Consider the following 16,264-nt stretch of genomic DNA (forward strand, 5'->3'; position numbering starts at 1 on the left):
CTAGAAGAACCATACCAAGATGTTAATCATCTGATACCTTGTTTGATTTAATGCAATTTATCGAGGGTAGCCACGAACCGAGGAGATGACTTTGGCTCTGCAGTGCGTCTTGCTGCAGCCGCGCGCCAACACATTCATTCATTCATTCAATGTCGGGGTCGCGGGGGGCTGGAGCCGAGCTGTTTAGAAATATAAAAGAATCGTGTGTTCCCCCTGGCCACCTGGGCACCACGTTTAAAAGCGATAGCCTAGCATCCAACATCATCATCTGTACATTTATCGAGTGGTAGTTTTGGCGATTGATGAATGCGTAATCATTCATGGATGGTGCCTTCAGACGCACATGAGTACAATATATCGCTCCAACCACAATTTTTATATTTTTTTTATTCGTTTACAAATCCTTTTTTAACTGTTCTTAATATGTGACTGCTTATGCTTAATGACAGCTGAGGTTTATTCATTATTTTCAGACAGATTTTGCTGTACCGCAAATACACAGGCTGAAATGTGCGTACACGACCTCAGACCAGACGTGAGATTTGATCGTAGCTCCCGCTGACGTCCAAATTGATAAATGCCGACGTTTGCCAGGAAATGGTCGTACGCACGTTTTCTGCCGTACATTCGTTTGATAAATGAAGCCCAAAATCTTTTCACATTATACCATCTGCCAATGCCCCCAAGGTTCTTGGTCTCCCTTGCCTCATCGTTCGCAATCCTGTCATTGATTGGGTAACAGGGAGGGTTGTGAGTTGGAGCAGCGACTGTCATTCCTCATGTCTTTGTTCAGCTCCTTCTAAGTGCTCCAGTGTTCCCAGCTCCTTGTCACCTGAACCCCCAGATCTGTCCTCAGGTGCCACCTGTCTACCATGACCTCGCCAAGGTATTTAGCAAGACCAAGGCCCTATCCTTGCCACCTCACCACCCTTATGACTGCCCGGTAGATTTGCTACACGGGTCGACCTTCCCCACCAGTCGCCTCTACAATCTGTCGACCCCTGAACGAGAGGCCATGGAGATACTGGTACTTTCCAAATACAGTTTCACTTCCCCTATTCTATTACCCAGACTTTCCAAAGAAAGCCATATGTTGCTCAGTCACATACACACATACAAAAACATCTTGGAATTTACTTCTGCTTTTTCTATCAGGTCTCAACCCCCTGCTTATATGGACTCCCAAAAATCCATAAAGAAGGGGCCCCGCTCAGGCCCATTGTCAGCAGCATAAATTCGGTCACTTATAACATTGCCAAGCATGTTGCCAATATTCTGGCACCACTGGTGGGAAACACCCCACGCCACATCAAAAACTCCATGGACTTTGTGAACAAAGTCCGAGACCTAAAAATGGATCCAGATGAAACCATGGTGTCCTACGATGTGACTTCCTTGTTCACCTGTATTCCAACCATGGAGGCCTTGGCCACGGTAAGAGAGCGGCTCACACAGGACAATTCCTTACAAAACCGAACAAATCTCAAACCAGACCATATTTGCCAACTTCTGTATTTGTGCCTGAATACCACATATTTCCAGTTTAATGGCATTTTTTACAGACAGAAACACGGCTGTGCCATGGATTCACCAGTATCCCCTATTGTGGCAAATCTGTACATGGAGGAGGTAGAGGGCAAGGCTTTGAACTCCTTTAAAGGAGTAACCCCAAGCCACTGGTTCAGATATGTGGACGACACATGGGTTAAGATCAAATCCAAAGAGGTGCAAACTTTTGCTGAACATATCAACTCAGTGGACAGTAACATCAAGTTCACCAGAGAGGAAGTTAAAGACAACAGCTTGCCCTTCTTGGACTGTGACGTCCATATGGAGAATGACAGGAGCCTCCACATAGGGGTATACAGAAAACCCACTCACACGGATCAATATCTACTTTTTGACTCTCACCACCCTTTGGAACACAAGCTTGGCGTTATCAGAACACTGCAGCATAGAGCTGATAACGTACCCACTAGCTCACAGGCTCAAGGGGACGAACGCAAGCACCTGAGAGGCGCCCTCACAACTTGTGGCTACCCCAGCTGGACCTTTGTTAAAACGGCAGCTGCCTCCAGAAAGAAAACCAAAGTGGTTGAGAAAGAAAAAGATAACAGGAGAAACAACATAGTCATCCCATATGTGGCTGGGGTATCAGAGAAACTCAGGAGGATTTTCAACAAACACTGCATCCCTGTGTATTTCAAACCCGGTAACACACTCAGACAGAGACTAGTACATCCGAAGGACAGAACACCACACCACCACAAAAGCTACCTGGTTTATGCTGTCCAATGCAACGAGGAATGCAAAGATCTTTACATTGGAGAAACAAAACAACCACTGCATAAACGCATGGCCCAACACAGGAGAGCTAACTCCTCAGGCCTGGACTCCGCTGTCCACTTACACCTCAAGGAGAAAGCCCACTCCTTTGATGACAGCAATGTCCAAATCTTGGACAGAGAGGACAGATGGTTTGAAAGAGGAGTAAAAGAAGCCATCTATGTAAAAGTGGAGAAACCATCGCTAAACAGAGGAGGGGGTCTGAGACACCACTTATCTCCAATTTACAATGCTGCCCTTTCATCCCTTACCAGGAGATTCAACAATCTAACCTCAAAGGACAACTGTTCACACATGGCCCGGGTGACCCCAACGACTGTCGTTCAGACTCAATAGAGCACTAACGAAGTCGAAACCAACTGCCCACCAACGACTGTCACTCTAACGACGGGCGTGGGCACTTGGAGCACAAAGGGTGTCAGTGACATCATCGTCCTTGTGAGAGGTTAAATACCTGGATCTCCACACCAGTTAGTTGGACCAGTCCCAGCCTGGTCAGATGCGTACATGAACTGATGAAGCCTCTTGGATGAGAGGTGAAACGTGAAACGAAAAACAACCAGTCCAGTTGTTTTTGACTGAAATTGCTTTGCGGATAACGATGACCTGGACGAATGAGAACATTCACAGATTTATTTGACTACCTAACAAAGAGATTACCGTACAGTGCAACACTAAATAGAGAAGAGAAAAAGGGTTAAATGTGAATATGAAAAAGTTTAAGACCAGAGTGATTCTGACCTACGGGCTGACATATAATATTACTGGCGGACCAAAACTGGTTCTAATTAAACTGTCAACAGAACTCGGATCAGAATTTAACTGTCACCAACGTTAAACCAAGAGTTGCATTAAAAGGCCAACCTTACTTTGCCGTTGATATTACAGTCGCCCTGGCGTCTTGCAGAACCGATGCAGATTCGTAGGTCAGCGTCCCGGTGTTTGGCGGACCTTAGTTCTGGTTCTGTAGACTGGGTCAACTGCGCGGTCGGATCTGCGGACTCTTCTGCTCCCGTCCTGACTTGAATTCAGCTCTTCAGGTGGCTTGTCTCTGGAGGTTGTTTGTGGGTTGACAAAAATTCTGACCGGTTCTGAACTAGAGTTTGATGCAATTTGTCGGCCAGACAAAGAGGAAAAGACGGCACGAGGGGTTTTACTATACTTAGGAAAAATAAAAACGTGTCGTAGAAACTTATAAAGTTGCGTGTTAAAATAGATTAATAAACGAAAATACTTAAGTAAGAAACAACGTCTCTTGCTAACTTTGGGTTAACAACGTTAGACAAAAGAACAAAGGGAACAAAGAGGGGGGTAACAGAGGGGGGTCAGAGGTGCAGAGGTGCAGTAGGAAGTTGCAGAGTGAGAGTGTGCGTGGGCAAGAGCTGTCCCTCTCTTATCTACGTGGGTATTGAGAAGGCGGCTCTTTCTGACCCAGCCCTCTGGTTCTGAGTGACTTAACTGCTTTTTATGCCGGAATTCTAACAGGGAAGATTAAACTATCTCTGGTTGGTTTTCTGTTATTAATCTTCTTGATATCCAATTTAACCAAAATCTTTAGGCGGACAGTTTTAACAGATACAGATACTGAGTGACGGGCCTATTATTAAAACACACACAATATTTCAGGAATTAGATAGAGACTTTGCACTTCTGAAGCCACATAAACATAATCACAACAAGATACAAATAATGCAGTTACACACTTGCAAGAATGTCTTTGAACAGCCAGTTGGAATGAAACATCAAACTTTAACTGTTTTTCCAAACATCTACACAAAGTTCTGTTGCTTAGGTTTTATTAATGAAAGTCCATCTGTCTCACAGAGACAGCTCCTCTAGTTCGAAGTGCGGTCAGATTTGACGTTGATTTAGGTTAAAAGGGGGTCCTTAATCCTGGAGTTCCATGTTTTATTACCATAGGAGGGTCCGAGGTTGTAAACCACACTTTATCTGTTATCAAAACAAGCATACAAATGTCTTATCTACCGTTGTCTTCCTACGCGGTAAACACATTTAACACCATCCGCCCGGCTCTACTGGGTGAGAAGATGGCCCCCATCGTATCCTGGATTGTGGATTACCTAATGGGCAGACCAGTGTATGTACGCCTCCAGAACTGTGAGTCTGACAGGGTGGTCAGCAACACCAGGGCGCCACAGGGGACTGTCCTCTCTCCCTTCCTCTTCACCCTCTTCACCTCAGACTTCAACTATTGCAGGGAGTCCTGCCACCTCCAGAAGTTTCCTGAAGACTCAGCAATAGTTGGCTGCATTGGAAAGGGGGTTTAAAATGAATACAGGACTGTTGTGGGCAACTTTGTCACTTGGAGTGAGCGGAATCACCTGCAGCTCATTGTTACTCTGAGGAGGGTAAAAACACCTGTGACGCCTGTCTCCATCCAGGGGGTCCATGTGGACACTGTAGAGGAGTATAAGTACCTGGGGGTGTACTTTAATAATAAGCTGAACTTGTCTAGGACAGTGATGTCGTGGGGGAGGAGCTGGACACCCCTTCTCACACCCTCTCTACGGCACACTGAGGCAGAAGACTTCTCACACCCATTTTTACAGCACTTTTTTACGGTACTTTGCAAATTATTACAGTACTTTTGGATATATTACTATTGTAAATTTGATATTTTATATATATATATGTATATAAAATATCAAATTTACAATAGTATATATATATATATATATATATATATATAAAATATCAAATTTACAATAGTATATATATATATATATATATAAAATATCAAATTTACAATAGTAATATATCCAAAAGTACTGTAATAATTTGCAAAGTACCGTAAAAAAGTGCTGTAAAAATGGGTGTGAGAAGTCTTCTGCTGGACCAGTGTGCCGTAGAGAGGGTGTGAGAAGGGGTGTCCAGCTCCTCCCCCACGACATCACTGTCCTAGACCAGTTCAGCTTATTATTAAAGTACACCCTCAGGTACTTATACTCCTCTACAGTGTCCACAGGGACCCCCTGGATGGAGACAGGCGTCACAGGTGTTTTTACCCTCCTCAGAGTCACATTGAACTGCAGGTGATTCCGCTCACTCCAACTCCTACACTCCAACAGTCCTGTATTCATTTTAAACCCCCTTTCCAATGCAGCCTACTATTGCTGAGTCTTCAGGAAACTTCTGGAGGTGGCAGGACTCCCTGCAATAGTTGAAGTCTGAGGTGAAGAGGGTGAAGAGGAAGGGAGAGAGGACAGTCCCCTGTGGCGCCCTGGTGTTGCTGACCACCCTGTCAGACACACAGTTCTGGAGGCGTACATACTGGGGTCTGCCCATTAGGTAATCCACAATCCAGGATACGATGGGGGCCTCCACCTGCATCGCAGCCATCTTCTCACCCAGTAGAGCCGGGCGGATGGTGTTGAATGCATTGGAGAAGTCAAAGAACATGACTCTCACAGTGCTCGCAGGCTTGTCCAGATGACTGTAGACTCCGTTCAGCAGGTAGGTGGTGCAGTCCTCAACTCCCACTTGGGGCTGGTAAGCGAACTGTAGTGGACCACTGAAGGGCCTGACCATAGGCCTTAGCTGCTCCAGGATGAGTCTCTCCATTGTCTTCATGATGTGGGATGCAGGGCCACCGGTCTGTAGTCCAGAGGGCCACTGGGACATGCCATCTTCGGCACAGGCATGAGGCAGGACATCTTCCACAGCACAGGGACTCTCTGGAGCTGCAGGTTTAGGCAGAAGACATGACTCAGTACTCCACACAGCTTGGGGCACAGGCTTTAAGCACCCTGGCATAAACACCACCGGGGCCTGCAGCTTTGCCAGAGTGGAATCTTGTCAGCTGTCTTCTCACCAGGTCAGGTGTGAAGGACACAGTAGAGGTGACCATTGGGGGAGGGCTGAGGTCATCAGGTTGTTGACATGATGTTTAGATGGGGGGAAGGGAGTGAAATAGGTAGGTGTGAAATGAGGTGGTGAGGGGCAGTCAAGGGGTCTGTAAGGAGGAGGAGGAGTAGGGAGAGATAAAGTGGCAGTAGTTGGAGGGCAGCCAGCAGCAGTCATGTGGGGTATGGGATGCAGTATCAAACCTTTTGAAAAATAGATTCAGTTCATTGGCCTGGTCTCCACAGTCCTCCAACCCTGTGCTACCAGTCTTCCGGAACACGGTGATGGTTTTCATGCCACTCCACACATCCCTCATGTTGTTTTGCTGGAGTTTTTTCTCCAGATTTCTCCTATACTTGTCTTTTGCCTCCCTATTTTTAAGTTTGCATACCCCCTGCACTCTTCTCACCTCATCACAGTTTCCACCTCGAACTCTCTCCTCTTTTTATTCAGGATGGTGTTAATGTCCTTGGTGATCCAAGGTTTATTATTGGCATAGCACAGGGGTGGGCAATTCTGGTCCTGGAGGGCCACTGTCCTGCATGTTTTAGGTTTCTCTCTGCCCTAACACACCTGAGTCTAACAATGATCAAACTGTGACATGCATCAGCTGCTTGATAATGAGCAAATCATTAGAATCAGGTGTGTTGGACCAGAATTGCCCACCCCTGGCATATCAGGTTACAGTCCGAGCTCGGACATTGCAGTCCACACAAATATAGCTGTAGTCTGTGATGCAACTCACAAAGTGGATGGAGTCCAATGGCCAGCAGTTCAACATCTGGGCTACAGAACAAACAAAGAGAATAAAAGTTAAGAAAAAAAAAAAAAAAAAAAGCTAACTCAAAGGCTGGAGTAGTAACAGGCAGCATGCAGCATCCGCGCATGCAAACTCTTTTATATCTAATGAGACATTAGAACAGCCTATGGCCTCGCAGACACTGTCTAGCCGGGGAGCCAAAGTCTCAAAAATGGGTTGAACCTGACATGGTCTGCCATACTTTTTATTTGTGTTTTTTCTGTTAACTTTGACCCTAAGAACCAATAATGCTGGAAATATTGTGAAAAAAAAAGTTAAGGCCATTTTAGTGTATATATTCTTTATTTTTTTATCATAAACTGTGAAAAAATGTTTTTTTTCCTCCAATCATCAGTGGGTTGGGTAGGTTGTCAGTAATTGCATCCCAGATACACAGAACATGTGCTGACAACATCCAATGAAAAAAATAATTCTTAAAACACATTTCCACATGATTTTGCATTAATCTAATGCAAAAATAGGTGTTAATAGCGTGTGCTCCTTCTACCGGGGGACCACCATTGGTGTCCCGCTCCCCTCACTCCTGGACATTTATGGAACCCGCCTCACTCCATTGCGACCAGCATTGTGGGTGACCCAAGCCAACCCTCACACAACCTCTTCAGCCTCTTGCCATCTGGGAGAAGGCACAGGAGCCTCCAAGCCAGTACTACCAGACTGGCAAACAGCTTCAACCACCAGGCTGTAAAGAAGCTCAACACCCCCCCCCCCCCCTTTTGTTCCACCTTGCTTCCGTCTTGACTCCACCTAGCGCCACTAAACCATCTGGGATTGCTCTATTGCAGAGGGATTTCAGGGTCCGCAAACAATGAGAAGGCCAATCAGGACCGCCGGGCGGGGTTTTATAGATGTAACATAGCGGAGAAGCGACTGTTTCAGACAACAATGGCGGCTCGCATCGAGGAAGCAGGTGTCAACATTGATGCTGCTATTACATCTGTGTTGTCCAATCTAGCGAATATTTCCTCTTTAAAAGAACACCAGAGAGCGGCTCTGAAGGTTTTTGTTGGTGAAAACGATGTTTTCGCCCAACACTCTCATCAGCGTCACCGGCTGGTTTCGATGTGAGTGGTTGAAGTAGGATCTCAATAAAGATGACGAACAAGTGGTTTATCAAATCATATGCAAGAATTTTTGATAAGACCCAGACTCCTGAAATCACTTTGCTATGAAGCGATCCCAGATGGAAAGTATCCTGACTCTCGCCAGATAAATTTTGTCCCGCTTGCCTCAATCCTCCATGTGCCATGTGCCAAAAGTGTCCGTTTTGGAGTCTTCAACTGGTATTTTAGGAAACACCTAGACATTCCCTTGAAAAAAACAGAGTAGAACAATCATTTTCTGTGGGTTAGTTTTCTAGTTTGAACTCTGATTAGATAAGGCTTAAGGCAGTTGGACACTTATATGTTGTCAAAATTGAAAAACAAATAGATTTTTTGGTTTTATAGATTTGCAAATGTGCGCACAATTAGTAAAATATTGCCAAAATTCATCTTTATTCAAACATTCCGGAAAATACTGTCCTATAAAAAAAATACTGTTTTAAAGTGTAATTCCGGTGTAAAATCATCCCCTGATCTTTTTCGGCAATTACATACATCACCTTACGGCCCCAAACTTATCAGTATTAGCAATGTCTGCTGTTTGCGACCTTCCGGATTTCTCTATTAACAGTTACAGTATACACCAAAAAACTGTTCAATGTCAGTAGTCAACTTATAAGGGTAAGTAGCCTAAAATTCAGTGTTGATCGACAACTAGTAGTGATATTGTTGCGCTGACGCTGTAGGAGACGGCTGCCTCTTCAGTAGCTCTCCGGTTTTTAGCTCTTTTACCCCATTTTGACCTCTTTCTTTCTACTGTTTTACTCTTCTTGTGAAAAGATTGTGTGTTTTATATATATCCTATGGATATTTCTAACTTTAAAATGCAACAAAGAGCCATTTTTCTTGAGCGGGGATATGCTGAGGAGGAGACCCAGGGGCTGCAAGGCCGGGGCAAAGCTAAAGGCCAAGCGAGCGGAGAATCGTAATTCCCTCCGTAAACATGGGGAATGTGAACTCACCGCCAAAAAAGATCGATGAGCTGTCTGCGCTGAACAACGAGCGGATCTACCGTGAGAGCAGCTTGTTCCTCTTTACGAAGCAGCTTGTTCCTCTTTACGTGAGAGCCACCAGAGACACAGACGTGAGCGGAAAAAGCGAAGGTGGGGGACTCATCATGTATGTGAACAACCGCTGGTGTAACCCAGGATATATCTCCGTAAAGGAATTCTCATGTTGTCGGGGCTTGAGCTGCTAGCTGTTAGCCTGCGGCCATATTATCTGCCGAGGGAGTTCAGTCACCTGATCACCATCTTTGTTAACCACTGCCTGTGACAAGATCCGCTCAGTCACTGCAAGGCTGCAGACACAGCACCCTGAGGCATTTATGATCCTCTCTGGGGATTTTAATCATGCAACTTTGAATTCTACCTTGGCTGTTTTTCACCAGGTTGTAGACTGTCCCACCAGAAACAACAGGACAATTGAGCTCATTTATGCTAATGTAAGGGATGCATTCAGATCAACTCCCGTCCCCCCACTGGAGAAGACTGATCACAACCTGGTTCACCTACAGCTACTGTTGCCCCCCTGTTCCAAAACAGCTGGTGACAACTCGCACCATCAGGAGGTGGTCCCCTGTGATGGAAAGTGCCCTGAGAGACTGTTACAACACCACAGTCTGGGATGTGCTGATCAACCAGCACGGTGAAGACACAGAGGGGATGACACATTGTCTGATGGAGTACCTCAACTTCTGCGCAGACGTGGTCTACCACTGTCCGCTGTTACCCTAATAACAAGTTGGGGGTAACACAGGAAGTTAAGGCCTTCCTCAACAAAAAGAAGGCTGCCTTCAGGAGCAGGGACAGGGAAGCCATGAAGGGCAACACAGCGGGGAACACAGAGCAGAAGCTGAGGGAGAACAACATGAGGTCTGGGAAGGTGTGCGGACCATCACAGGTCACAACACAAAGACCAGAGCTACAATGGAGAGGGTGAACGAGCGGAATGACTTCTTCAACAGGTTTAACCAGCCCTTATCCCCCCCAACCCCACCCTCACTGCAGCCATCTGTCCTTCTTACCTCTACACACCTCCCCCCTGACACCACAACATCCTCCTCCTCCTCCACCTCAACACAATCCCCGCCTCACATCACCACAGACCAGGTCAGAGGACAGCTGAGGAGGCTCCGGTCCAAGAAAGCAGCCGGCCCAGATAAAGTGTGTCTAAGGGGGCACTCACACTGTCCTTCCGCACCGGGCCAAAACAGGTTTTGCGGGTAAAGCCTAGTGCGTTTGACCAGTGTGAGTGTAACCGCTCCGCACCTAGCTGCGGCCAGCTGGCCATCCACAGCCCGTTTGAGAGAGGTGGGCTTTTGTAGAGCGCGTTTGCACATAAGTACGAGCACGAGCGTGCGCATGTGTAGGAGCACGACGCCTACGGCCGCTCTCACGTCATTTATGTGCGCCTGTTCGGACATAGAAAAAAAAAAAGACGGACCATGCGCGGACATTTAACAACAACAACAATGGCGACGAAGGTCCACGTTGGTGTGATGCGGAGGTGGAGTGTTTACTGCAGATTTGGTCGGATGAAAATATTCAAAAACAGTCGCAAGACAAGACGCACAAAACCTCCGAGGTCTATGGAAAGATTTGTAAACAAAGCGACGCATCGCGATGACGTCATCAATGCGTGTGACGTGTTACGGCGTGATGACGTATGGACAGGCAACAAGCATTTGCGCGAGGCCCAGGCAGTGTGAGTACAAACGGGCTGGCCAGCGGGGGGAGAGGGAGGGGGGGACAAGTACCCTAAAACCCTGGGGGCGGTGTGGAAGGACAGTGTGAGTGCGCCCCGAGACTACTGAAGACCTGCGCTGCAGAACTGGGGGAACCACTAAAATGGATCTTTAACCTCAGCCTGCAACTAGGGAGAGTCTTATCTGGAAGAAATCCTGCAGCGTTCTGGTTCCCAAGAACAACAGACCCAGTGAGCTGAATGACTTCCGACCGGTGGCACTCACGTCAAACCTGATGAAGACGTTGGAGCGGCTCTTCCTCAGCCTCCTCAGACCCCAGGTACAACACGCCCAGGACCGCCTGCAGTTTGCATACCAGCCAGATGTTGGTGTGGAGGATGCCATCCTCTACATGCTGCACCGAGTCCACTCCCATCTGGATAAGCGAGCATTCTCTTCTTGGACTTCTCCAGTGCCTTATTACCATCCAGCTCCCTATACTTCAGGACAAACTGAACAGGATGGGAGTCTGGTGGACTGGGTCAGAGACTACCTCACTGACAGGCCACAGTAGGATAGGCTGAAGGATGCCACACCTAACACTGTGGTCAGCAGCACTGGAGCCACTCAGGGCACAGTGCTGGCCCCTCTTCTCTTCGCCCTTTACACCTTCTGCTACAACTCGGAGCTGTGTCACATACAGAGGTACGCCGATGACACAGCCATCGTGGAATGTATCAGGGGTGACAGAGTATCGGAGACTGATGGGGGACATTGCTCTCTGGTGCCACACTAACCACCTACAGCTCAACACCTGCAAGACGAAGGAGCTGGTCATTGATTTAGGGAGGTCCAGACCAAGACCGTGACCAGTCCTGCTACAGGGAGCTGAGGTGGAGGCTGTGGACTTGGGCTGAGGCTGGACAATAAACTGGACTGGACAACACACACCAGCAACCTGTACAGGAAGACACAAAGCAGGTTGTACTTCCTGAGGAGACTGCGGTCCTTCAACATCGGCAGCAAACTGCTGTGGATGTTTTAACAGTCTGTGGTCACCAGTGTCCCTTTTTACACTGTGGTGTGCTGCTGCTCCTGCCCAAGTGTAGGACCAACAGACTCAATAACTCCTTTGTCCCCCTCACTCAGGGGGAGGAGGAAATAAAGAGGACAGAAGGGAAGGAGTGGGAGTCACTCACTGTGCAATTAATAATCTACTCTTACATAAATACATACACTTATCTTCTTTTTGTGTGCAATAACTTTATCCACCACTTAAGTGCAATCATTTATCTTACTGCTCATTTCTGTCATATACAGACATAAACAGTCATACATATTTCATCTTATACATTTCCTCTTCATTTAACTTATCTAATTTCATTTTATTTTACCTGTATTCTTACATCTAACTCATATATATTTGAGTAAGAGTTTATTGTTTACTGTTTATTGCTTATTTTAATATATATTATTTAGCTAAGAGTTTATTAGTTATCTAACACTGTATTTTTTCATATACCTCCCTTGTGGTTTTGTAAGCTGCTTGAAATTCAATGTAAGTTTGTCCCTGTGAGGACCCTTTTCTTTTGCCTTATTCCTCTCCATCTCTTCACAATAGTCTCATCATATCTCAGTTTAAACACAGTGATTCCGTCTCTCTGTGCTTCAAGTTTTCAGTCAAACACCATACTGTAGCATCCTCTGGTGCAGTGTTGCCCTGGCAACCAGTAGCGTGGCCTTCCAACATGGCGGACTGGCTCAGACTCCTCTTAAATTGTCACGTGTCTGCTCATTCTCAATACAGCAATAACGTTTGTTGGGTTGTTGTGATCGACTGCTGAAGGAGTGTTTCAGGATGGCTATTTCCACTTGGCCATCAGGAAGTGAGAGCTTTCTGCAGCTCCTGCTGGAGGTGCAGTAAAGCCGTTATGCTGCTCTTGAAGTGATGATGAGGGCAAAGAGAGTTATTGTTCCTATTTGCAGAGGGGGCTAAGAAAAGAAGAAAGATGGATAAAATGAGAGCTGCTTGTTAAGAAGATGTGGGGATGTCAACTCAGACGACTGGAAGACTGATATTCAAATAGCTTGTTGTTTGGACTTAAATTTAAGAGAGGCTAAAACTTGCACAAAATGACTGTTGGTTTCATTCCCAACAAGTCCAGTTTAAGTTTCAGAAGTTTTTACTGGGATGTGGTCCCAACACACATAAACACACAAATTGTTGTTTTTAACACATCTCTGTAGAATTTTGAGAGAAAAATTAATTAATTGATATAAATTCAATACAATAAAAAATACATTTTATATTCAGCTATAACAAAAAATGAGACCCCTTTACAAACAATGGGTATTAGTGATTGGTCATTAGGTTTGCACATTCATCGATCATTCACATGAGATTAACATTAATGTTTCTCTTTGGTTGATGACTGGTTGACTGAACATGCTGCTGCTCTCCTCCACTCACTGAACACAATCACTTTGGAGCCACATGAGAACACATTCACTGAGAAATATTGGCAAAAGAGGTCTGCTCAGAAAGTAACAAGATTTGTTGCAAAAATGTAAAATTAAATCTTAAAATGTATCAAATCTCACATCAAAGGTTACTAAGTCTGCAACATCGTTAAGGTTATTGATGAATTATGTTTTGCATCTAACATGTGTTAAGGCCAATAATTAACTCTGTTTTAGGCACCATGGCTGCCGGATTGAGGCCGGTGATCTTGCTGCTGCTGATGCTTTGTTGTTGCCCAATAACCACAGGCAAAGAAGGAAAATCCAAGGGAAAGAAAGGCAAACAAGTCGTCTGTCCATCGTAAGTAAATACACTATATTCTCCAAATTCATTCTTTCTCAATACATTACAATTAGTATCAACATTATCCTTTTAGTTTGTCACCATGCGGTTCCCCAACCATCCGCATTATCCAGATATTATGTCAGACATGCAAGTACATACCATTTGATCTCCTTGTAACGTAATAGAGATGAGGGTAACTGCTGTAATAGACTTTAGACATAACAGAACTGAGGCCTCTGTTAATCCAAGTGGGGGAATGACCAAGTATATCTACTTTTAAGTGCTGTCCTAGTACATTTTAAGTTTCAATAAAGAGAATGAGCAGAACACCGCCATCTAGTGTTTTAAGTGCACAACAACAAAAAAGAATTCCAGCAGTCTGGTTGCCAGGTTCTTTGCTGAGTGTGTCAAGCAATCAGCCTGTGCCATGTCAAGTGGCACCATGTCATACAGGGTTGTGACTAATTTGGACTAATCATTTAATTTTACAACAGTATTTAACATTAGCTAGTCTTCAACTGGAAGTCTTTCTTTGAGTGGTGTGTAATACATTAGCTAGCTAGCTCTTGACTCAGAATGATTCATTGTTTCTGTAGCCTGATGGGCGTGAGCAGAGCAGCAGCTTCCACAGCAGTGACAGTGAGGCTGAAGGCAGATGCAAGGTTTGCACAAAGATTGCTGTCAGGCAGTGGTGTGGTGAGAATAAATATAGAGATGGGTAAACTGACAAATACAGAGTTGAACAACTTACGAACAATAGACAACCCTGGCAACCCGCAATGCCCAACGCTATTGGCTGCTACAATGTAAACATAACGTGACAGAAATTCATTGTCAAAGCAGTAAAAAAAATGTTTAAATATCAATCAAACTTAATATGTTTTTTATGGAAGAGCAATACTTTCATTCTGTACCCCTCAAAACGCCCCGTGGGTGTATTATTATTATTATTATTAAGTATAGCTTTTAATAAAGATTCTACATATTCAACCTTTAAGGTACTTGACTAGTATTTAATAAATACTAGATAATAACATCACAGACAGTGTAAGACCATTATAAACTAATGTGCTGTGATCCTAACCACAGCAGACCACAGCAGAGCATTGGCCACCACAATGGCCAATGCTGTATCCTCCCCACAGTTATACTCATGATCACAGCTAAAGCCTGTCTCAGTCAGCCTGGATAGCTGATGGTGACAGAGAGCTAACTACCTACATATAAGACTACAGTGCTACAGATGTTTCTTTTTCGCTTTACCTGGGGGGTTCAGTTACAGTGGCACATTTGAGCAGTCCAGATGAGTACAGACGGGCAATGAAAGAAACCAGATTAAACAATTTGGTAATGATTTACAGCACTTTGTCATACTATCTGGAAATTATCATTATATGGCTTTGCTATTTGTCCTTTGGGGTTAAACTCAGCAAAAGATAGGACACTGAAAACATTCATTAAATACACTTTATCCTTAATTATACTCATTACTTTTCATTGTCTGCAGTTATTCCACACGTATGTAGCATTTGTGGGAGGAAAATGTTATGATGTTGTTTAATGTTAATTATTTCCATTTCCATTTATCAGCCAATTGTCTCAAGAAGATTTGGCCCAGGTTCCGCCTAACTCCACATCCAACATCTTGAACCGTCTGATGGTCAGCTATGACCCAAGAATAAGGCCTAACTTTCAAGGTAATGCCACAAATTTTAAAAAAGTGATGACAAACATTTTTGGTTTTGATTCATAATGAATTTCCTTGTCAGTACGTTACACCAATATTTACCCCAAAATGTTTAAAAAACATATCCTAAGATTATTAAGTAATTATATTGTTTTTTTTCTCAATAAGCATGTTAAAGATTTATGGTCATTTCTTTAATACATTTCGAAAAAGGTAATACAAAGTTAATTGACAGTAAGTACAAAAGCTTTTTTCTCTGGTCTGCCATTTCCTGGTAAGTAGGTAATAATTAGCAAGAAAATTGTTTTGAATTTCTTTGGAAGCTACAACCAAATCCTTTAAGAATTATATTATACCTTTTCTCAATACACAGTTTAAAATTAGAGGGCAATTTTTTTTCCCCACAAATTCTTTTACTGAGTTTTGCAGACAGACAGAAAGGAAGAAATAGAGTTGAACAACCTAAACAGTTGTATAATACGTCAGTGCATCTGCCTTAAGATGAAAATTAAAATTTAAGATGAAGAATAAAAAACAAAGTAAGTAATTAAATAAGGTATGTGTGTGTGTGTGGGGGGGGGGGGGTCTCCTTCACTAGGAAGTGCCCTCAGCATCATCAGTAATAACAGTGAGACTATTACTAATAAGAGCCGGCAGTGGGTCCCAAGTTTTGTGGAATGCTTTCAGTGAAAACCTTAACTTCTCTAACCTTAGACTTTGTAAAATTTCACATGTCCAACTGTTGTAAGTCGGTGGGGAAACATGTTTCCATTTAAGGAGAATGTTACGTCTGTCGAGCAGGGTGATAAAGGCCAGGGCACGTTGTGTAGTAATGTCTCTGCTAGCGTGGCACAGGAGGCCTCCAGTGTCGACAACTCGGAGGAAAGGGTTGTACGGCGCTCTTCCCAGAGGTTAGCAATAGCCGCCATGCTAATCCCGCCACCTGCCTCGT

General features: G+C 44.5%; 1 protein-coding gene across 1 annotated transcript in view; it reads left to right on the forward strand.

Moving 5' to 3' along the window:
* LOC310962982 (glycine receptor subunit beta-like) overlaps window positions 1-16,264 on the forward strand; it is a gene marked incomplete at its 3' end in the record, with an annotated part of 302,029 nt that overhangs the window by 68,857 nt on the left and 216,908 nt on the right. The window contains exons 2-3 of the mRNA XM_083935608.1: window positions 13,517-13,640; window positions 15,216-15,322. Coding sequence (XP_083791734.1) covers window positions 13,517-13,640; window positions 15,216-15,322 — 231 coding nt within the window. The remainder of the gene's footprint in view (window positions 1-13,516; window positions 13,641-15,215; window positions 15,323-16,264) is intronic.

The sequence above is a fragment of the Echiichthys vipera genome (genome assembly GCF_963691815.1).
Source record: "Echiichthys vipera genome assembly, chromosome: 2".
In the NCBI taxonomy this organism is placed as follows: Eukaryota; Metazoa; Chordata; class Actinopteri; order Perciformes; family Trachinidae; genus Echiichthys; species Echiichthys vipera.